The 25,663-nt window shown below is 31.0% G+C and overlaps 1 protein-coding gene across 4 annotated transcripts; it reads left to right on the forward strand.

Annotated features, from left to right (window-relative positions):
- The first annotated feature begins 1,687 nt into the window (after nucleotides 1-1,687).
- LOC111422280 (UNC93-like protein MFSD11) lies at nucleotides 1,688-25,006 on the forward strand. 4 transcript variants are annotated; one of them, XR_011640853.1, is made up of 9 exons: nucleotides 1,688-1,980; nucleotides 17,097-17,266; nucleotides 17,359-17,535; nucleotides 17,783-18,048; nucleotides 18,213-18,338; nucleotides 19,189-19,493; nucleotides 19,553-19,687; nucleotides 20,117-20,222; nucleotides 24,540-24,623. XR_011640853.1 is itself a non-coding variant. In XM_071197254.1 (8 exons), the coding sequence occupies exons 1-8, from the start codon at nucleotides 1,888-1,890 to the stop codon at nucleotides 24,684-24,686; spliced, it is 1,419 nt and encodes a 472-aa protein (XP_071053355.1). In that variant the 5' UTR covers nucleotides 1,688-1,887; the 3' UTR covers nucleotides 24,687-25,006. The 4 variants fall into 4 exon arrangements, 3 of the variants coding, with proteins under 3 accessions (XP_071053355.1, XP_071053360.1, XP_022911255.1); XM_071197254.1 differs by lacking the exon at nucleotides 20,117-20,222 and having other exon boundaries at nucleotides 24,540-25,006; XM_071197259.1 differs by lacking the exon at nucleotides 24,540-24,623 and having other exon boundaries at nucleotides 20,117-21,041.
- Nucleotides 25,007-25,663: the final 657 nt, after the last annotated feature.

Genomic DNA, 25,663 nt, shown 5'->3' on the forward strand with positions numbered 1-25,663 from the left:
ACTATCAATACGGCTTAATAGTCGTAGAGACTTAAACACTGGACATTGTCTACCTACATTCACACCAACATCGCAAAATACCATATCATGATAAGACAAATTGTACGGGAGCACTCCACTGCGAAAAACCAGAGTCTTTTCGAACGTTATCAACAAGTCTATCAGTGAAGTCGTTCTAAAGGTAATTCTTGTAGGTGCATCAATCAATTGTTGACCTCCAAGGGAATTTAGCAAATTCAACAGATACTCACTATCGGAATTATCCATATTGATTAAATCAACATTAAAATCACCGCAACATATAATTCGATCAGTACAGCTCAGACAACTTACAACCGAATTCTCAAATTCATCCAGAAATCCTCTGTAATAAACAGCGGGAGGCTTATACACACATCCAACACACAGACATTCGCAACCAAAACGGACTTTTACCCAAAACTGCTCAATCTCGAAAGAAGACGGAATAATGGAGAACTAAAAAAAATTATGTAAAACAAAACAAATTTCGCCACCTCTCGACCCCCGGTCTCTGCGTATCACATTATATCCATCCACATGAAAAGTGTCATTATCCTGTAGCCAGATTTCAGACAAGGCCAACACATCCATATTAGTATCAGCTATCAACATCCTCAAGTTTTCAATTTTTGATCACAATGATCTGATATTTAAATGTATAATCTTTAGAAAATTGCACGCCATACCGTACAGAGAAAGAGTATAAGAAAAATAGTTCTGCTAAATCTGACGAACTTGCAACATCGAGGCCAAATTGCAAACAATTTGTGTTTTTAATGAATACAATAGATTACGTTTGTTTTTATTTTATTTTTTACTCGAAAATGTGAACAATTATTATCGCGACATCTTTTATTTAAAATTCAAACTTTTATATAAATGATTTCTATGTAATGTAATGTTGGTTCTCTACTATGCAACAATTCATAATTTTAAAAATTGAAAATTAATAGTTGTTCACAGTAAAAAGTATTTTGCAAGAATTATTTATATAAAGTATTAGTAATAAATTTTCTAAATAATTTTTCAATCTACTTACATACAAGTTGTGTTCTTTAAACTCATTATTTAAATTTTCATCTAATTAAAAAATTACTAATTTGCATTCACCAAAAAAAAACATCTTTGTTATGTTTGTTTTGTATACGAATTACAATAAATATTTAAAAATCGACTAATTGTAAGTAGGTATACATCAAACCTGAATAAATTTATTTTTTTTATACAAGCTGATTCATAAAAACTGAAATGTTGAACATGACTACTATTCATTCTATTATAGTATACTAATATAACTACCGTTGGTATTTTTTTTTAATTTCTCAATATATACAATTTTTAAACCTTTAAGATTATAAACATAACAGTTGCAAATTTTTTAAAATATTCAATGAAATTTCAAAAATTTGAATAAAAAGTCTTTCAGAAACAACTAAATATTACAAAATTATTTAACACATTCCTCCAGCAAAATCAGCTTACGAATAACACTAACTTCCTTTTATAAAGTACCGTTTATCATCCAAAACCTTATCAATAAAAAGTTAAACAATTACGTCATTGATAAAAAACTGTTAAAAATGTTCTTCACGCACATCGTCACACTTTTCGGCCTTGAATGCCGGGCGCATTATCACAGATGTCAGCACAGACACGACGTCTTTCAGTTCGCTCGCCGCCGAACAGTGCACATGTATAAAACAGATTGATTAGCGCGGGGTTGAACCAGTCGCGTACAGGTGATTGTTCGTTCGCCGAGTTCTTTCAAAGGTGAATGTAAACTATCGTAAAACCGGGCAGAAGAAAACTTTTTGGTTTTAAATCGTGTGTGAAATATAAGAACCGACCGCTTTAAATTTAAAAACGATGGCGTTGAACAAAGCTTTTTTGAATGTAATCTTATTGGGGTTCGCTTTTATGCTGATTTTTACAGCATTTCAAACTCAAGGAAATATTCAGGTTAGTTTATTTAAGTGTTAAGGATGACAGTAATGATTTTATTTTATTTTTTTATTTGTCAAAGAAAATAAAAGTTTTAAGACATAAGTATTTAAAAGATTGAAAATTCAGGAGGAGTAATATTATAAAAAAGAAACTTTTAACGTGGTTCACTTTATTTTGTTGAGCTCAATAAATGAAAGTACTGAATGTAAAGAGAAGTTAATCTGTTTACGAGGTTAAAAATAGCCGAAATTCGGAGTTGTAACGGTAAATATTGTATACTGGTTTTCGGCGCATACCTAAGTTAATGTTTTCGTGTCTACTTACTGAACAATTTTGGATGAAAGTTTCTAAATACTGTTTATGAAATAATAAAATAGAGAATATATACAAAATACAAATACCATGTTTCTATTAAGTGCCTAACCTGGAATAATTTGAAAATTGTGCTATTTAAATTACTAATTTATTACTACTTATTTTACTAACAGAATGGGTCTTCATCTACTTATTAGTCAGTTTGCCAAAATGTTGCATCACGTATAATTTAAGAGGTTTAAAGATGTTGACATTATCTCTTCTTCAACTCCATTATCTAAGAATATTTTACTTAAAATTTGTTTTTTATGTTAATTTGGGATCATTTCATTGTTCGCAACTTTTACCTTACTTTTCAATCAAACTGTAACAACCCATTTTAAAGATATGAATGAATATTATCCTACGCACATTAAAAAAAATTGATGCTATATATATACGCAAGGTTACCAGCTGCAAAGGACGCCTTCTTTGGAAACGATTCTCCCTTCCAGTCTATCATTTTTGTTATTTTGTGTTACCTCTCAAGTGGTTTTATTAGTTGTAGAAAATTTATTGTTGTGAAATATAGTCCTATACTCGCATGAAATGATGCTGTTGTTCTGGTTTGCTTGCCCATCTTACTTACACTTTTTGAAATACCATGTATGAACCCTAATTTGGTTAACCATAGCGATGATCAGCTTGTTCAGTGTCGCTTAAACTCTGCCATCCATTATTTGATAGTTGTAAACAAACCAGCAGGGTTCTTCAGAGGAGGATCTATTTAAAGCAATCTTTGAAATAATAATGCTGTATAGTATAACTCCTACTGTGCAGTATAGATGGTTGTCAAACAAATACTAAACTAATAAAGCTTTATATGGTTGATACTTTTCAAATAATATTTGTTAGGGTGCATCAAGGTGCCTTAAACAGAAAGCGAGCATTCTTTTTTAACACTGTATTGACTTTGATTAACATGATAATGATTCTCTGGTAACCCATGCTTTATATTCAGAAGATTTAGAAGATAGGATTGGTTGTAAAGAATAATAATAAGAATATAATAAGAAAAGGTATGCTAACAACTACTATAGCTTTTAGCGATGCATCAGAGAAATATGTTTCTTCTTCTCATTAACGAAAAGAGTTGATTCTCGAAATTGCTTTACAATATAGCTGTTTGAAAAACGATGATTTTGGTTAGGTTGGGTTGGTAAGTAACTGCAAATGATTTTCTGCTATTTATGTTACCGACGGCATAGTGCACGAATGATAGACTAAAGAAACAATTGTGGCACATTGCACATCTCGAGTAGACAATGAGGAAGAAGATGACGTAGACGCTGAGGGAGCTATTGGAGCACTAAAAAAGTAATGTAGATACAAGAGGATAACGCACAATGGAGTATTTAATAAGTTACCACCTAAAGTATGAAGGGTTTTATAACCAGTGTTAGTTCTAGTTTTAGTTTAATTACCAACTAAAACTACCAACTTTTAGTTTGTAGTAGCTGCATGATAATAACTCAATGTCCAAACATTAAAAAATGGTGGAAGACTAACAATACCAACAATACCAAATTGTTCAACTAAGCACACTAGAACACTAAATTCTTAGCTAATCTTACCTATAATACTGCAGATTCTATTGAAATTCATAAAGCTGAGATTGGACTGGAGAAAAAAGAGATACATACAAAATTTAGTATTACTAACCCTCTATAACCAACACAAAAAGGATTAAGAATCGATCAACACAATCGTTGTTAATTGCCATCACTACACTCTATAAACCTAGTGTACAGAAGAAACAAAACTTCTCACAAAATCAGTAATATTTCCTATTCTTTTAATTGTTGCGAGAGTGTTCAATATGGCAATAACAAGCTATGATATACAATGCTGCGATTTTTGATTGTGTATCAAATTTATGGGGCACATCAACATACAACAAGGATTCATTATAATCGTTATACATAAATATCGATCAATTGAAAATGAATCATAATAAAATTTTTATGTAATAACATGAACAAAATACAACATTTTTCTCATAACCTTCTACATCACCTACTTAAACGAAGAAAATAAGGAAAATAGGCCTACGACGAGTTCAACAATGTTTCAAAACTATCGAAATAATTAAAATGCCATAAAATGCAGAATTGATAAGGATTTTTACCTATTTCATCTATGGGATTAAAAAGTTATCTATGTTTCTACACCGAAAGATATCAAAACACTTGTAATTTTAGTATCAATAATAACATTAGTTAATTTAACACAAACACAATTATCTCAGTGAACAATTCTTTGTTAATAAATGTTGTATCTTCTAACTCCCATTTAATAGGAATAAATTTGTTGACAATGAAATTATTACAAAATCCTGAGCTAGTCTGAAATATTTAATTTTTTCTACAAAAAAATCCTTAATGTTATAAGTAGTTTTTTCTCTGAAGTAGGATTAATCAATATATACAGAACATTCAGTTTTAACACTTACTCCACCCCCGCATTACGTTATATCAAGGTTTTACGGTATTATATTTTTTATAGTTGTTTTCGATTAGGAAGGGGGGATCACACGTACACATTCTCTATAAATGACAAAAATACCGTATGTCATAAACCTCAAAAGCAGTAAAGTGTTTGTTTAAGCTTTTATAACGTGGACATTTTATAATTATCTGATTTTTTTTAAATAAACTGGACGAAAGTTTTTATGTAATTTTAATTATTTTTATCGAATAAACGACAGTTGCAGAACGTTTTATATTAATGAATTATTATATTATAGAACATAACTCTTTTTATGTGTAATTGAATTAATTATGTAATAATGTAATACTCGTAAAATTCGATTCATGATACACTACACAAGTTTATAGGCCAAGTTCTAGATATATCACCACTCGCGTTAGCACTATCTGGTTCAAATCTATTTCATATAACGGAAAAGAAAACTCGAAAACGATTGCAAAACTTGTTATCTTTGAAGTGGTTTTAATAATGTGCATAACTTTAAAATACGTCAAGTTTACATACACCGAAGTAATTTGGTAAATGTTAAACTTGTTAAACATCTTTCTTAATTTTGTTTTTAAGTTATTTCTTTTATGAAATTTGAAAACAATTAGTAATCAACAAAAAAATTGATAAAAAATAACATTATCACAAAAGAAGCGTGTTAGTCATTGTTATAGTTGCTAACAAAGTTAACAACTATCACCTTATGATTCAATAATGTGATAAGTCGGTATAGAAGATAAAATAATTTTTTGATTATAAAATAATCGTTATTTAATAAGAAATCTCTTTTACTAAAACCATTATTATCTATTTAAGTTCATTTTCAAGTTATAATAATATTTTAAAGAAATTTTGGAAAAATGAAGTTATGTTCAAGAAAACACAAAATTTATGATGAGGAAATATACAATTCTTAGCAAAACTAAAAATTTCTAAGAAATCTACCAATTCCAGTCACATTTGTATTCTGCACGAAAAATTAACGATAAATATAGCGATGAATATCATAGATGTTATTGTTGATCCTGTTATTGTTCTGTGGGCTGGGATAAATTATTTGCAAGTTCTTGGAGTCTTAACTTCTCTGTATAAAATTCCCTACTTGCACCATTGATTTATTCAAGTCTAAACAACAACATTAAGTGCTTCGCCTTTTTGTAACTGTTTTTCAGAATACCTAACTAACATTCATTATTAAAGATAACTATCGAATTTTCACAGAAGACTGCGTTCATCAATCATTGTATTGATATTTTGTATCATGCCACACATATGTCACGTTGGTCTCTGGATGTGAACACCGTAGATAGGTAGTTAATAGACGAATTGACATATTGAATCATAAACCATGATTATGTGTTTAAAACTTAGATTATTTATTCTAAAATAATCAGTGACAGAGATTTTTTTGCGACGAACACACTCGGTATCTCAACTTTTATTATTAAATTTGTTCCTTATTATGACCTTATTATATTGCAACAACAAATGAAAAGATTTTGTCAAATATCAGCACATATGTATATAGACAAAATGTGGAATAGTATATCAATTTATCACGTACTATATTATAATCAATAATTGTGATTTTCTTTTCTATTTGAAATTTGATTCCATCTCTTACATTTCTGCTGTGTTTTGTTGAAATTAATAGAACGTCTAGCATATTCCTCCATTTTTTAACAAGCACCAAATTCTTACTTTAAAAACAAATTCACCTTTCCTGAGTTTTATAGGCGAAACATGCCCTTGAAACATTGATATATCAAGAAGTTTGGCAATGTTTATAATGTTCTTAAGTATGTATTCCATTAGATGATAATTTAGACTATAATTATCATTTGCTAATCGATGAGCAATTTGGGTGTGAAACATCGACATCAATGAGTGTTTGGCGCTTACTTCTACTCCAACCCGTGTGTCAGAAAGCAGTTCAAGCATCTACTATTCTGAAAAGCATAATTTTTGAATTTTATCTTATGATACACAACAGGATTTATGATTGCAAATGTGTTTGGACGATACACTCTATTCCAAATAATTCTTAACCCAAGTATTACAACATTTTTGCTAAAGATTTCCTTTCTGCTAATATACTGCACATCAGAAAAACCCGTAAAAGAAAACCTTACAGGTTTTTGCTGGAATTCATTTTTTTATATAAAATAATAATCTGACGGTGCGATGTCTGGAGAGTAAGACACGTGGGGTAACACCTCGAATTTCAGCACATCTATGATGTCTTTTTCGAATATGCATCATATGAGGGCATACGCAGCAGAGTCATGGATCATCAGAACTTAAAGACACAAAATTGACGCTTTTGAAATGTGGTGCTGGAGACGGTTGTTGCCAATTCTCTGGGTAACACAAAGAACAAAGGCGTCAATTCTGAACAAGCTTCAGATCCGCGTCCGATTGTCAACTATATGCCAACACAGAATTGTCTAGTATTTTGAGCATGCAGTGCAACGTGACGAAGCAAACCTGGAAAGATTAGTGGCCCAAGGCAAGATCAACTGTAAATGTCGCAGAGCTAGATCGCCCTCTAGATGGCTAGTCCAAATTAAGAGCACCACCGAGAAGCACCTGCAGACAGCATTGAGAAAATCAGACGCCCTAACCACCATAGAGTCACGATTCCTCAGAAATGGGAAGTCATGTTTGCAGTTCATGAAATGGTTCAATTTCACTAACTGTGGTTGATAATAAATAGCAGTAACGGTTTCACCTGATTTCACAAGCTCGTAGTAGCGGACGCTTTGTTGATCTCACCAGAAATGCACTTCTTTTCGAGAATGCTGTTTATCCTGGGTCTGTACATGATCGCTTTTCATCTTGGGTATAAAAAAATCTTTCTTTTCTATTTTTCAAACAAAATTTCGCATGTTATTTTTGGACATTCCTTGTGCCGTTTCATCATTTGATATTAAACTCCTTATTTCTGGATTTTGCCCATTTAATGTAAATGGAGTGAAACGGCTTGTCGAGTCACGTTCAGCTCGTTGGCTAAGTTAAACATGAAAAGTTCCCGCAAATGGCGTTTTTTGGTACAAAACTCATCATCTTATTTTAATTTCCAATACAATACAAAATAACCAAACGGCGAAGTCATACTTGCACACCTTTTAGATATGACAGATTAGATTGTCTTGGTAACAAAACCAGTAAAGTATAACATTAAACTATGTAAATTGATTAATTATTTTGACATTTTCGCAAATCCGGAGTATATAAAGAGAATGTATTCTAATGAAAAAATTCGACCTCGAGATTTTGATAGAGCTTAAATATCCCTGAATCCACGTCGACTATTTTTAGCGTATTCATGTTTCTGTATACTTTTTCATACAACATCCACTGTTCTATCCACTGAAAAATGATCGAATATCAAATTTCAGTACAATTGCGTAATCGAAAGTTCTGGTTTATTCAAAACGTTGTAATGGTAATAAAAATTGTCAAATAAAAATAGGAGAATTATTTTAGATTTTCTAAACTGTTTCGACCTTGTAAACCTATTCATAGCCACATAAATATGCTTATATAAGATTTTATTAGCTGATATAATTTTTAGCACACAAAAGAATAATTAACAAACTTAATTTTATGAAGTAATTTAGCAATAATTACTTTATATTTGTATAAGATATTTTTTTTAATTTAACCAGACACTGCCTGATACAGTAAAATGAAAAGAGGTTAAAATTTACAATCACAACTCCCACCATGCCCAACGTAACCAAAGGTCACCCGCTTTCGTCACAGACACACCTCCAGTAGCAGGAGTAGAAGCCGATGGTTCGTTGCACATGGCTGATCAACTTCTCGGCGACGGCAGAAAAGCAACAACAAAAAATATCTGTGCCAACATTGCCACGGCGAGCGGTCTTGTCAATTACACGACCATTTACCAACAACCATCTCATTTTCTAAAAATGGTCAAAACACATGTCGTATGTCGTCCTTATATTGATTTCTCTTCAACGTAGGATGAACGTCCAGTTTAATTATAATTAATGATTTCTAGAAAATTTCTTAAAAGATTTTTTGTTTTCTCAAGAAAAACTTTGCCTAATTCAATTAATCCATCTCTGCCTATACAACGTGATAAAATTTTGATTGATGATAGACTTAAGGAACAGTATGAATTCTTCATGTTGTGAAAGTGGTGTGGTAAAAACCTTTTTACCTTGTTGTGAACGGTAAATATAGTCGATAGAATGTTTACACAAATGTGTGCACGTGGCTTGCTCACTTTCTAGGTTGCTATCGACTGGTGGGCATTGTAATATGTCACGCCTATAAATCTGGTTTACTTTATACTTGTTGCATCACACGATCAGCAGGTGTAGTTATAACAATATTAGTTCCTTTACCGGAAAGCCGGATTTAAAAGAATTTGCAACAAGTATCTGAATCAATTCCAATTGAATTAGTAATTTATTAAGTTAATATCAGTAAATCAGTAGAGTACACAAACATTTTTAGTACAAAAAATGTTCCTTAGAACAAAATTTTGTTGCAACATTCTAATCGTTACGTAACGTATGATTACTTGTAAACCAGCAGTAAATGATTTTTATTTATTCTCAGGGTAAATGACATTATAATTGTATACCTGACATTTAAAACAGTTAAATATTTCCATAGCAAATGAAAAACAGAGTACTTAACAATAATTTATTTAAAAAATTAAAAATCAATGTTTTTTTGTTTCCTATTTACTATTTCCACTTAAGATAAGCAACAAAAGGAAGTCCAGTTTATTATTTTTGTAATAACGCGACATAATTGTGATAATAATGATAAAAGGAAAAAATTTACGTTAAACAAAATATTTGTTAATGAAACAATTAATGAAAATTGTATTCAAAAACAGTTGAAATAAAAGTCGTGTTGTCATAATTAAAGTTTTTACTACAATTACAGATTCTTTATAACATCGCTATCAATTTTACAATGTAGTCAAGGGTCAAAACCTTGTGTCAAGGGCTATCTTACAATGCGAATCTTTATATAGCCATGCCGTGGAAAGGTTTCCTTAGAATCTTAGCGTTGAACTAATATAATTTCCTTGTTAATCAATGTGCGGCTAATAATTTCCTGATTTTGTTGATCGCTGAATTCTGCTGAAACCATTGAAAAGTTTTGGCTAATACTGTACGGATAACATATAGCTATTTCTAAACTATCAGCGTTATTAAGAAGATGGAGAGATTGTTATACCAAATGTCGTAGACCATACCACAAGACATCTATAATTTTCTCATAATTCCGATTTATTAAGTTCGTAAAAGCCGTCATGTCATCAGGAGAATACAATATAATAATATAAAAATGTTGTGTTATCTTGGAAAGAAGCAGAAAAGATATAGCATCACATAATATTCAGCTTTACTTACAATCCTACTTTCTAATTTTTGGCATTCTCTAAAAACTGCAGCAGCATTAAATAAGAGAAGAAGGAAGCTGTGGGATCTGTAAACGAACATTGGCAAGGCCAATTATTCTACTTAATTCACCAAATAGCACTTGATTCATAATGTGATATGCATTATAATAAATGTCATGTTTATCGGGTTGTTATTTACGTGCGGTTGCTCAGTTTGGCTATATATAACAAAAAGAGAGAATGAAGAAATAGTTTCTGGGGTTAATATAATAGAGATACTTACAATATCTATTTCTGTATTAATAATTTCTTCTATTATCACCTTTCTTTTTTTTACACTGAGAAGCATAAATACATCTTAATGCCATTCATTTACGTGTGTTATTATACAATTAGGTGTGAGTTTGAAATGTTTTTGGTGGCGATAAAAAATATGTTTGCAACAAAATAGAGTATTAGCATTCATTTTTGCAAAAATGAATTGAAGAGATGTTGTCGAGTGAAAATGACTTTCCAAAATTCGAAACGGGCCAAAAAGCGAGAAAACGTGCCATCAGTGATAAACGAATATACTGAAAGTGTGTTGCCCAATAATCGAGTACCATCGAGTGGTAGCTGTTCAGATCAAGATAGATATATCGAGGACAATAATATTCAAAGTCGAAAGTTTAGGTATCCAGAAGGAGCTCTTTGAGTTGTATGATAAAACGCTTAATAATTTTTGTGAATAGCAGTTATTGAGTTGATTGAAAATGCATGGATTCAAAGACGAATTAATATAAATACTGAGAAAATGAAGACATTTTTAGTTATAATTATTATTATTGTCATAGTAAGATGCGATGAGATGAAAACCGAATGCGAAACGTTATTGTTACTTGGCAATTCACATTTGAGTGGCATGAAACCTAGAACTAGGAAGCATAGTTGTATAAATTGACAACTCTTTTGGAGCTGCCTCAAAGCTTTCAAAAGTCAATGGTGCCCAAAAGGGAACTTGCTCCTTGATTATCATGTATCGTAAAAAACATAAGAGAGCTCTTAAAAATACTGTAAATTGAAGATTATAATTCTAAATATTCCAATGACTTTGGTCATTTTGGTCAACTTTGTTGATAACTTTATTCTTCATCGCAAGAGCAATAACACGTTTCGAATCCTTTGCTTAAGGAAGGTAAAGGAAGACGTGACGAGCTTGTTGGAAGATATGATCTACCTGGGAAGGTAGTTTAGATAATATTGACAGTTGACAGTAGATCTCAACGTTGATCCTTCCTTTAACCCAGCTCATTTGCTGTTCTCTTTGTAGATAAACCTCTTGCCGTCAAAAGCAAGCCCTAGCTTATTACATATTTCCATATTTTTAACTTGATCAAAAAATAGTTTTCGAACAACTTTGCGCCAGAGTTTTAAAGAACCGTATAGCAGTTTTCGACGTCTGTCAGCAAGTAGAACTGATGAAGCTTTTTCAAAAAGTAACCATTAAAAGACATTTTCGTGATCATCAGCCACATATCTACCACAACTATTCTTGTTTGACATTGAGAATCGCAACCAATGACTCCCAAGACGATTTTTTCAATCTCTCTTGCTGTGAAACCTATGGTTATTCATTTATGTTTTAAGTTCAGAAAAATTTCTCGAAGTTATTGCTTCAGTTTTGTTTGCGGGCCTTTTCTTTGTAATTTCAAATATATTATAAGACCAATAATATTTACAAAATATTGTTTAAAGTGTTTTAATTCTAATAAATGATATTTTTAGATTAATTGTCATATCGACAATTAATCTAAAAATGAGTGAATAATGTGAATTACTTTTCTACTTCAGATAAGCATTTAAGGTCCAGTTTGTTATTTATGCAAAGACAAAAATAATGAGATAATAATCACTAACCTATCGCAATTTAAAACAAATTAAACTTAAATAACATACAATAATACTATACAGGTAGATAAAAGCGTAGTTTCTTTGTGATTGTTTGTATTTTTTAAAGTATTTTAACTATACTCTTTTTGTTATTGAGGTTATGCTATGCTTCAGTTAAATTGTTATAATATTTTAAATAATGTTTTCCACCCCATATTTTTAGGAACCTTTGTGTTCATTTTAAAAATTTTATCGATAGATGATAAGCGATAGATAACTGAAACATCCTATTATTTGTAGATTCATCGAAAAGGATGTTTTGATGGTTTATTATTTTGATAATATCTGTACTATATTTTGTAACAATCAGTTATCGCTATCATTCATAAATATTTAGTTAATATTTTGTTTGTAATCAATTTTTTTAAAGCTCATTATAGTATAAATTGACGTTTATTGGGTTATTGCTGATAAATATTTGGCGCAGTTATTTTAGCATTAATAAAAATGTCAAGGTGTTTTATGATGCATCATTCACTTCTAATTACTTCAATAACTTTTGTCGGTCTAATATAAAAAATATAACTAAATTGATTTATCATGGTCATTAAAAATCAATTTATTGTTTTATATAGACTTTCTTGATGTTAACCCCTTACATAAATTAATAAAATATTATTACATTTTTTGTCGGAATTCGAATCTGTAATAAAGTTTAACATTCAATAATTTTTTATTTTTGGTTTATTTGATTATGGGCTTTTCTTGGGCTAAATTCTTAAACGTAAGAATTTTTTAAATTAATTATACAAAAAAGCTGTTAAAAATTGTCTCCAATGAAAAGTATTTAAATGCTAAGTTAACGGCGAAATTGCGCAAATCGTTTTAAAGAATTTGAAAATTGGAAATAGTTGTGGTTTAACGTAACTTTTTTAGAAACCTAAATCTGATGATAATTTTCAAATCATTGCGCAAACGTGACCTTTTCCTCCGTTCTTTCGCGTTTTTACGACTACTTGTCTCTGCTGGAATGTGCGGGATGTATTATTGAAAAAGTTCAATGTCAATGAAAAGATCGACAGACACTAGTTTCACTTTCGCATTTAACCTTGCCATTTTTTGTCATACCATTATTCTAAATATTTTTTGTCATTATAAATTGATTTTCACTATTTTGAAACTCAAATGACGTTGAAAGTAACAAAGAAACTGCGGTTATTTACTTTTAACATTCGAAATTCCGCGAAGAATAAGTTGGTTGACGTCTTTTACGAACAACCTGTGTTAACGAGGTAATTCCCACTAAATAAATAAACAGCTAATTTATGTAGGTGATTTAATTTATTACTCCAAATATATTGAAAGTGTTTCAAGTAAAATGTAAATTGTATGGTTATTTGATTGCATTTAGCATAAAATATGAAAATTGTTATGATCGTTATGGTTAATTTACACGTAATGGAAAATTACAAAAGTTGCGACAATAAACTTGAGGGCAGCGATCCCGTGGTCGATTCTCAACGGTTTAAAAACGTAAACAAGAGGTCGTTTTACGATGAAGGCGAGCCCACGAAACGTCAGTTCTTGCCCATTAAATAGTGAAAAGATACAACTATACACGAAACCAAAACTCTGTTTCGTCAGACGTTTCTTCAAACGCGGTGAAAGTAGTTCGTGACGTTTTCATTCAGCATACCGTTCGAAATCGACCTTTACGTACGTTATTGGGTTCACGCGATGAAACCGAAAGTCCCGATAGAAAAAAGATAATTGTTTGAAATTTTACCGTATTTGACGATAACATGCAACAGGGTAACGCGGATTTCCTGCTTGGAAAGAATTTTTGTGTAAAGTAGTTATACCAATATCCTTCAACTGTTGGTTGTTTGTAATCAAAAAAGGTTACTTAAATGTCGCATAAAAGACGAACCTGGGTATAAGTTGAATTTAAGTGGATTTTATAAAATTTTATCTGATAACCTCAGCGGTGAAATCTTGTTTATTTAAAATTTATGTAAACGATTTCAAGTTTTTCAGATATGAGGGTCGTAGATGTTATTTCTAGGACATAACCTTATAATAATATTTACTTTTGTTTATATGTTACATCGTTGATAAAATTATAAATATTGAAAATATTTATAAGTACAGTTCGAATTAATATATGAATGTGAATACAAGTTATCCCGTTGCAGCAACATTACTATTAAATTAAATGTTTGATCCTCTATTCTTAAGAGTTTCATATTATCCTTTTTGCTCATTTTTCTCTTATAACTCATCATGATACGTCCTTCTTCAGTCGCCTGGACATTCGTTCCTGCACACCTAAAACAAAGGGAAAAGAGTTGAAACCACCGGGTTTACTACGTATCTGTTGTTTGTTACTTCTTCTCATTAGATATGCTTAGGTATATAACCAATCCTTGGAACTACATCCTTTAGAAGTCCTTTATTATTCTTCAAATCACCCCCGTCGTATAATCTCTTCACTTTTTAGAGAAGAATGCGAATTAATGAGATTTTTTCTTCTGGGTGGTGGTGTGATGAGTGCTGAAGTTTTTATCGATGAGTTTCAGTTCGATGAATCTTTAATTAATTCCTTCTTGCGTTCCTAACAAATGAAGAAACGAGCTAGGGGACAGCAAAGCTTTGCACAGTATAAGAGAGAACACTGAAATAGGATAACTAAAAAGGACCCCACGGATGATTATGAAATGATTAGAAAGACCTTATTGCAAAAATTAAAGAAGACTTCAGAGATAACGATCCTGAAAAGCATGAAAGAGAAACACAAATCCTAAATAAATATTTGTAGAGACGAAAGGGGACATATAGAAAATTACCATCAAAAGATAAAAAGCATTTGGAAACGTTTTTCCAAACACTACATACAACGCAAGAATAAACTGAAAGCAGCCAACACATAAATATGAGCGCTGAGAGAGAGAAAAGGACAGGCTTTTCAATACTAGCAGACGTCGAACAAGCATTCAAGGCCCAAAAAATAACAAGGCACCAGGAATAGATAAAGTACCCTCGGGAATCTGTAAATTAGGTGGTGAACACCTAACGAAATTTATCCATGGAAGAGGCAATTGCCGACGATTGAGATAAAACATTATATGCTTCATCTATAAAAAGGGAGACAAACTAAAAATTGATAAGTATCGCGGAATAACTCTTCTATAACAAAATGCTTACATATATTATTAACGAACGTCTACAACCCCTGGCAGAAAATATAATTGGCGAATATCAAGCGGGATTCATACATGACAGGTTCTCGATGGATCAACTTTTTGTAGCTAGGGAATCTTGAATACATAATAAGACAGATAGATATCGGAAAGGAAAACCTGCTAACCAATAGATCCTTTAAATGGTTGCCTAAGCAGATGACATTAATATCATGAGCCAGAGGGAGGACGTGGCAAAACATGTACTGTCAAACGTATCAACCTGGAGATTAACAGGTATAAAACAAAACATTAATAGAAAAAAGGGGCCAATAGTAGTATGGCCTGTTGCAAACGCGTGGAGTTAATCGGAAAGGAAGAAATACTTGCTTAGTGCAGTTAAGGATAATAATCTCTGCAAATACCAGTTTAATCACGAACTGTATATCTTTTTAAAGAATACCCACTCACAGAATTTATCAGACTACGGCAGTTGCAGAGAGCAGGATATGTGGCGAGAATAGCGGTTGCAAAAGAGGTACTTGGGCAGCTTCATGTACGGGAAAAGTCCAGTGGGGAGATCTTGGAAATGATGGGAGGGTGAAATACAGGAGAATGCATGTGATCTTCTAGGTATTCCAGTGTGTAGAAGGGTGGCAGGAAATAGACAGGTGTGGAATCAGAAAATAAATTGTAGAATTAACAGCAGTCGCAGAGTATTACCATACAGAACGGCTTTATAAAATAGATTTCAACAAGACAACAATACATGCCAGGAATAGCCACTATTACCAATGATTGAGCAGAGGAATTAAAGAAATTTATTTCCATATAATTAGCTACTAAAGTATACAGTCAATTTCTATAATTAAGGTCTTCATTAGGATTAATCCCATATTCAATAAATTTTTAACGTAATAATGTGATTATTTCACGATTTATATAGTATGTAGCGCCGTCATGTTGAAAATAAAGGTAGTCTATAACCATATTATTAGGAACCAATTAAAGAAACGCAACCAGCCCAAAAACGATATTGTTGTTTGTTAAATCATTAAATCATTTTTAGTGCATATCAGAAAATTAAAAACGTTATATGGTTGTCATCTTGCAATTACTTCGTCAGCCATATTTTCATTATTTTCTAATAATAACAATGGGGTTTACTTTAAATGAGTTCGTTTTGTTCAGTGTTTTTGCCTTTTAATGCATTACTGATAATATTGTGATATTGAGATCTCAGTATTGCTGCTTAAATTAATCGAGTTTGTTCGGGGTTAAACAAACATCTTCACGATTTATGTGTTGAATCTGCTTTGTACTTTTATGCTAACAGATAATTTGTGATGATTATTGTTTTATTTTATTTTAACAAAGTATGATTGGGATTAAACAACAGACCTACGTCAGAACTCAAGATTTATTTTTATATACAGAGCGTCCCATAGAATTGGCCATCTAAAAGATACAAACGAGATTGATTATGACTTGCTCGGAATTAACTAACTGAATTTTTGAAGGGATTCAAATTGCTGTTTTAAAGGTTTCAGCACAAAATGCAATTCCTGAACAAACCCAAGTTCATATAAAAACCCAAATCGTTATGTACTTTGTAAATAATTCATAACATTAGGGTATTTTTAAAGAATTTAATTTTGAGTCAACATACATTTTTCAAATAACTAAATTAAAATTTATCTCTACATTCCAAAATTTTATAATGAATCAGAAGAAATATTTCATATATCTAAAAAACAACTTCGTTTTTTAAGACTTTTAAATTTTAATTAGTACATAATAATTAGTTAATAATAATTTTTTTCCAAAATATTAACCAATATTTATTTTATTTTCAGAAAATTATTTTAGCTAGTGCTCAAGAAGAATACGATGACTTCACCGGCGATGGTTACATTTCCTTGGCAATAATTTACGTAACATTTTCCGTGTTTAATTGGTCAGCCCCATCAGTAATCAGCCTTGTAGGACCAAAATTTTCAATGTTCATCGGGGCCATCACCTACGTGTATGTACTACAATAATTCTTTCCGGTTTCTATTTAACACTTTTTAATATAAATAATAAATATTTATTTATTAAACCTCATGTTATTTTCAGGGGGATTATTTTAACGTTCTTGAGACCTTATACGTGGACATTGTACGGTATGAGTGCAGTGGTTGGCATTGGAGCGGCTTTATTATGGACGGGTCAGGGGAATTATTTAACATTGAATTCGTCCAGTGCTACTATATCCCGGAACTCCGGAGTTTTCTGGGCTATGTTACAAGCGAGGTAATTTTTTTTATTTTTTGTTTGAACCTCACCTTACTTAGCATTCTTACGTAATCAAATCGGATTGTTTCGATGGAGTGAGTGATAGTACGCATTCAAGCATGAAATTAAAAATTAATAAAGCATTATTTTTATATTTTATTGAGATGGAAAGAATTTGTCACAAAAAATAATGATTATAAAAGCTGTTTGATATTTTTATTTAAATTGCGTCTAATATATTTTAAATTGTTTTTATTTGTTTTAGTATGTTTTTCGGAAATTTATTCGTCTTTTTCCAATTCCAAGGCAAAGATAGAATAGATACAGAAACAAGAGTAATCGTCGTTACTGTTTTATCCGTTATTTGCGCCGGCGGATCTTTGGTAATCTTGTTTTTGCCAAAACCAAGAAATGATGACACTGAATTGGTTGTTAATGAAAATAGAACAGCGTTACAAGCATTAAAAGATGCTGGAAAAATGTTTTTTACGAAGAATATGTTACTACTTTGCGTAACTTTTCTTTATACTGGTAAATTTCACCTTTTGAATATGAGAAAGAAAGTTTGTTTTAATGTATTTTTAACCTAAAAACTTTTAAACTTAAAATTAACCCAAAAACATTCTTTATGTACTCATATCCAAAACCCAATAAACATATAATTTTATTTATGTTAATTAATCGTTAATTTTTAGGAATTGAATTGTCTTTCTTCAGTGGAGTTTACGGAACTTGTTTAGGATTTACGAGAAAATTAGGTGATATCGCTACTCAATTAGTTGGACTACATGGTATTTTTATTGGAGTTGGAGAAGTATTAGGTAAGCTAATTATGAAAAGGTGTTACAAAATAAGAGCTAAAGAAAAACTGGTTTCCAGCCTTTTTTTGTAATAACGAGACATATAGAAAAGTGAGGAAATTGTACATGATTGTTTTGCGAACAATTGTTTGTATGATAAACGAAGTTAATCTATCTAAGGAATTTTGCCTTGACGTTTTATAAACTGTGTTAATTGTAGACATAATTAGTATTATCATAACACCTTTTCTTCCATACTTTTTTCAACCTCAATGGGGATTGAAAAGAAAAACATTAAAAAGATAATTCATTGTTATCTAAAATAGATACAGTAACGGATATATTTTTATTGAACTAAAAGTAGAACTAACACTAGACTTATAGAACTAGTAACATTCGGGTTTAGCCGTACGTCTTTTAAGACGGCTTAACCCGAATGTTTCTAGTTCTAGGTCTAGTGTTAGTTCTAGTGCTAGTGTTAGCTCTAGTAAGTAGAAACATTCGGGTTTTGCCGCCTTAAGGGACGCACGGCTAAGCTCGATTAAGATCTTTTTTTATATTATGAACCTTAATTCTCAAACTAACAACATTATAAAACACGAATAGAATAAATTAAGTATTTGCTAATTCCAAGTATGAAATAGTAGTTGCTTACTTATGCGTGCCCTTCGAGCTATGCACTTGCTCCCGGGATGTAGCAGACCTCTTAGATTCTATCTTCCTTGGTACAAATATAAAGTCAGGTAGACTGAACGCAACGGTGTTGCTAGCTGCCCGAATTTGTTTGATGAATTTGATACTTCCTTCCCTGTATAAATCCGTTATATGGAGGTTTAACTATATTTATTTAACTAAGTTGTTTTTGTTGTAGGTGGTGCAGTTTTTGGTATTTTGGGTGCAAAAACAACAAAATGTGGTCGAGATCCAATTGTAGTAGGAGGTTTTATTGTCCACGTTATAGCTTTCTTTTTAATATTTCTCAATTTACCAAATTCATCTCCAATGATCAGCAACGACGAAGATGCTTTCATCGCAACGAATGCTTATTTAGCTTTATTTTGCTCATTTTTACTCGGGTTGGGTGACGCTTGTTTCAATACTCAAGTCTATTCGATTTTGGGCGATGTCTTCCACTTTGACAGTGCCTCAGCTTTTGCTATTTTTAAATTTACACAGGTAAGTTAATTAAGAAATGTATTAATAAAAAAAATAATGTTGATTTATTTTTTATTTAGTCAATTGGAGCTGCAGCAGGATTTTTCTACTCTTCATACATTGGACTTTATATTCAATTAGGTATATTATTGGCTATGGCTGTTTTTGGAACTGTAACGTTTGTATTAGTCGAATGGTCTGTAAGAAGACGAAAGGTAGGAGATGCCGATACGCATATTTCTAGCAGCGCTTCCGATCTTACATCAGAGATGTCAAAGAATTGATATTTTTTGTTCATCAATCCTCTTTCATTTCTTTCATCATCAAAATACTTCAATTTTAACATATTAAGAGTATTATAATAACTAAGCAAAAAAAAACAACCAAACAAATGTACAATAATTTTCTTCAATGAAGAAAATTATTTAGTATGCTTGTTTCATTTTAGAAGAAAGTGAACATTTTTGTTATTAGTCGAAATGTAAATAAGTTTGTGAACATTTTGTAAAATCGCGCGTATGTATAATAAGTAATTACGTTACGTTATGTTCCTTTTCACGTTATGTTATTTACACCTATACAATTTAGACTTATATTTTACAGTATTTAAGACTTACTTTTTGCTGTGAGTGTGTAATTTTTAGCCGCAAGCGTCCAGGTCTTATCCATCGTACAAATCACTTAGTTGACACGATTTTCTGCAGGGTCGTAGTGAGCAGGGCGAGACTACGGACAATAAATGAAAAAAAGGTTAGAATTTTTTATGTATTTAGTTGATAAACGAGATTTTAGAAACGCAAATGTTAGATTAAGGCAAATTTTTAAATATTTATCAATATTTAATATTATGTACATTTACAAAGTTAATTTTAAGATATATTTGTACCTTTACAAGATGGAAATTTTAATTTTTGAAATTTTTTTTATTGGTTATAAAAGACTTTTTGGTATTATAATTATTATTGATATACGAGGGGTAAACCGTCATTATTTACATGAATTTTCATGGGATTTTATTGCACATTTTGTAAATTACCTGTGATATAATTCCCTATATATAAATAAAAAGTTCCCCATTGAAATTTACTCAAATTAATATTGTGACTGCGTTACATAACTCGGAGACGATTTAATAATATTTGTGGGGTTTTTATTTATTAAGAAAGATTGTTTAAAATTTTTTAGAAGTTATCTAAAAATCGGTTTATCACAAACATTTAATGTTAGTTTTAACATTATCAAACAAATTCAAAATTGTTGAACGAAACAACATTTTCAAAAACCAAGTATCGCATTAAAAATTATGCAATTTACATCATGATTTGTAAAAATTGCAAAGGAATTTCCAAAGAACTTGATTTTTCACAAATTTAAATATAAATAAAATTTAAATATATAAAATTTTACCGTTAAAGAACGAGGCAAACTTTAAACACTTACATTTCAGATAATAATTGAGATTTGCGTCTTATTTTGTTAATACCAATTTTAATGAGCCATAATAACGTGATTTTTATGATTAATGTTTTTTATAGTTAGTAAGAAATTAAAGAAAACTCCCAGGTTGAACACGCTGTTGAATATCTCCAGTTTAATAACAATATATATTAATAAATGTATTCCTTGATATAATTTTTAAAAAAGCGAGTTAAACGAATTGTTACAAGGCAACATTTTGTCTTTTGTTGAATTTTAATACTTAATTGTTTTTAAAAATAGACTATTGTAATACATTGAACTACTTACTATTGAAGTTACATTGAATCATCGCTCGAAAAGCGTATGATCTAAGATTTGGACATGCACTTAAGTAAATTGTTTTGAGTGCTTCTAAATAGGCAACTGAACATACACTATTGTATATTCTGTAAGTTATTTCATGATTAAAATTTCAGTTCACTGTAATAATGTAAATAGTAAAATTACGTATAGTGCATTATTGCTCGCCATAAATCGTTCATGATTAAGGCATTATTCAATTAATTATAGGTACAACTAATGATCAAGAATGATGGATTGTTTAAACTATATTTTAATAAACCAAGAGAATTTATTAAAAGAATATATAGCTTACTACTGATATAATCCAAGTAACATCAGTACTTCTTCTTAATTTTCTATTTTAGAGATTAAAGTATTAAATGTTCGACCTGGTACTCAAGTCATTGATGATCACTCAGGTTCATCGACATGGATCGACATTCACGGTTTTCTGAAAAGCCGTGCTTTTCTGAGCTTTGAGCAATGCGCTCATCAAGTTTACAAACTATTATTTGTTTCGTGCTGGATGGCACTGAGATAACTTGACAATCTTTTGTACTTGGGTTACCTTTTGTGAAACTTCCCATTACTTATTTAATTTAAAGATATTTGTTCACCGTCTCCAATTAGTTTAAAATCACCGTCTTCATATTCTTTGTCTTCAATATTATTAATGTTATAGTTGTCCTCATTTTTAATCACGCTGCCATAAGTGCTGTCATCAGTCCACTCCTAAAAAATACAACTAACAAATACGCTCCTTGACTTTAATTTTTTATTTATTTACATCTAACTAGCAAACTAACTGTTTTAAGTTCTATTTTTGCTCAATACTTTTGCTAACACTTCTATGTCCTTGTCTGCACATAAGAATATTATATCATCAGCAAAAAAAGTTTGTAGCAATGGTTCCACAATTCTACCTAATGGAGCCCGAATATCAATGATTTTGCTTGGAAACATAACGCGTTAGCCTAGCTTTTCTAATTTTAATTGTGTTGACAATTTCTATTTCTTTGTCCAATCTTCCTAATACCTCCGCGTTTGTTGTTCTGCTCACCCAGGTTATTCTCAGAACTCTTCTATAACACTTCAAAGGCTTCAAGCTGGTTAAGTGTCCACAATTTCATAGCATATAAAAGCAGTGGAAACACGTGGCATTTTAGCATTTTAATCTTGAGATGTCGGCTAAGGTCGTTGCTGTATAATACGTCCAACTGTCCAATTCTTGATCTTGTTTTCTCCGTATATTCATTGTTTTCATTCACAATTGTTCCCAAGTACTTGTACCTGCCGACCCTATCCACTAGCTCTCCTTTAATTCGCAGTTGTTCTTGTTGCTGTTATAACTTTGAGATAATCATAAATTTGATCTTCTTAGTAGTCAGTGTGAGTCCTTTGTCTTCACTTATTACCACTACCCTACATTAGTCTTTGCAGTCTTACTAAGGATTCTCCTATAAATATGGTATCGTCCGCGTATCTGTTGTTGTTGATCGCTTTCGTGTTTATTTTCACTTCAATTGCTGTTTGCTCTGCCAGTCTTGTATGATGTCTTGCCTCCTCTGAAAATTTGTTCTCTACTTATACTCTAGCCTAGCCGACTGATTAAAATAAAGGTTTTTTATTATTCTGATTTTTTTCTTTCGTTTTTACGCTTTGAAGTTTTAAGATGATTGTGGCGAACGTAATCAAACGCTTTTTAAAATCCAGGAAGTACACACATTCAGGAATATCTGGATATATGGTCAAAAATTATAGAATCCACAGTCACAAATACGGTAACTTTCCTTCTCATTTTTTGATTATTGTTGTAATAATATCTAAGTAGTTCCTGCCAGTAATTCTATTTTGATGATTAATTCTTCTTTTTTCTTTTGCCTCCATTCTACTTGTTACAGTGTTGGGACTCGGATTCATCTCCTACAGGAGGTGTTCCTATTTCTAGCCATTCTTCGTACGTTGGTTACACTTATCTCGCTTTTAATCGTCACTTCCTCTATTGTCTCCTTCTTTCTTCTGGTTTCGTATTGAAAATTTTCTTTGGTATTCTTTCTTCATCTATTTGAACCAGGTGACTATACCACTTCAACTATTACTATTCTATCTCCTCTATTAGAGCTCTCAAGCTTAGTTCTTTTTTGACGCTCTTGTTTCGTACTCTTCTCTGATTTTTCCTACTATTTTGCGCAGATACTTCATTTCTGCTGCTCCTATTTTTGGTTTGTGTCTATCTAAGGATGTCCAAGTTTCCAACCAACTTGGTGTGTTTCTTACCCAGCAGGGTATTATTTATGTAGTAATAAACTCCACTTGCTTTTATTATTCTGTTGCGATTGTTGATTTTTCTACTCATTGCAATAAGATAATAAAATGTAATAATATACAAGTGTTAAAACAATGTACTAATTCTGAAACATTACTAGTTTATTATAAAATAATTTGTATTTTAGATATTTGTACCAAGGGCCTAATTACCACAAAAAACACATTAATAGTTATTTATATTACAAGTGGGCTAGAAACATAATTACAGTACGAGTGTGGAGAATTGCACGACGAGGTCGTAGACCGAGTCGTGTAATCACACGAGTACTGTAATAATGCTCTAGCCCACGTGTGATATACAGCATTTTATCTACGATTGCTAAAAATTACTAAAAAGTCTATTTCTTTAAAAAAGTCTATTTGACATTTATAAATATATTTTGAAATGATTGTTGTCAATTTTGATTTGTCAGTTTCAACATGTTTACTCATCTGGAATAAGTGTTTTGAAATGTAAAAACATAACAATGTTTATAATAAATAGTATTGTTTCTCTGTAAGTAGATAGCACTTTTTCTTTTGTATTGTTGCTCGTTTCAATAAATTAAGTCTGTTCTGATTAGGTTAAAAACGCGTTACATAATGAAACCAGTGCGGTAATGAACTTCATTACGTAACTCAAATCACCTCAAATGAGTGCGGTAATGATGACTTATCCAAGCAGTCGTAGATAAATAAAATTATGTAACGCAGTCAGTCAAAGTGAATTTTGCATTCTAACGTTAGATATGACACCTGAAGGATTTTAGAAAATTGTTTAAAGTAAATTTTAATGGGGTTAAATAGAATTTCGATCAAATTTAATTATTAATACACATACTTGAAAAGGTTTGCCTTTCGTTACTACGACCCTACATAATAATAATGATCAAATTACTTCTTAGAAATGTTTTAAATCCTTACATTCCAATTTATAGATAAAACTGAAAAAGAAACTTCTTAATAATAATTTAATAATTTATTTTTCTAATATTTCAGTTATATTTTATGCTGTATAGTGGTCTTCTGCAAGACAAATCAAAACGTTTACTTTTGGTTGGATGTATTTTTGTATACATATTCCTTTGGTTAGCGATATCTTATATACTGGCTACCAACTTGTACGAAGATTCAGGGATTATATAACAATAATTTTAAAATTGAGAATTGAAATTGATTTATTTTTTTAATGATTTTTGTTTAAAACCATCGACAACCTGTGATTGCTTTGTTACGATATTATTGTGGCTAGAAGACTGAGATTGTATAGTTGTACAAGTTAAAAACTTGTGCTTTTATCCTTTGCAGATACATAATATCGTAGTCTCTGGTAATATTATGTATTACCCTTGGCTGTTTATTTTTTATATTTGTACATATTGTAAGTTAAGATCGAGGGTCAGGTATATTTTTATTATAAATGTATTTTTTAATAATTATTAATGAAAATAAATTATTTATGAACATTTGGTAATAATTTTTTCTTTTACAATTCACGAAAATTCCTAATATATTTTTTAGTTATAACTTGAAACTCTAAATTGAGACTTTCAAATATCAACAATAAATCTTCCCTCCTTTTTTAAAAACAATTCTTTTATTATGTCAATACAGGTAAGATCGCGCTATTGTCCCCATCACGTTTCCCCAATTCTATCTGCAAATAAAAACCCGGGCAGGTGTCGACAAAAGTCAATATTTACTCAACCCTACAATACCCAAGATTTACGTTTGTTTAATAATTGGCTTGTATTTTAAAAGTCACGTATTTTATGATTGTGAAGGAAATAAGGGAAGACGTTACGTCGCTATGATGAACACGTTTCTCTTCGTATTAGTCATACTTGAATAAGACCTTTTTTGGTACGTCTCTTCCGATTTGTATTCTGATAAAATCTGAACAACCGGAAACAGTCTGAAGTCGGTGTACGTGGCTTGACATTAACACCAATATTGTTACCGCCGCATGAACGGAAGTGACAATAAAGCAGATTGATGACTATATTAGGGGATGTCAAAGACGTGAGAATACCAATGAAATGTACAATTGCTTTTGGTTTATACAGGCTGTACGGAAATAATGTTTTGGTACATAAAGGACAGATTCTACATCGAAAAAATCT

Source organism: Onthophagus taurus, chromosome 1 (assembly GCF_036711975.1).
Source record: "Onthophagus taurus isolate NC chromosome 1, IU_Otau_3.0, whole genome shotgun sequence".
NCBI lineage: Eukaryota > Metazoa > Arthropoda > Insecta > Coleoptera > Scarabaeidae > Onthophagus > Onthophagus taurus.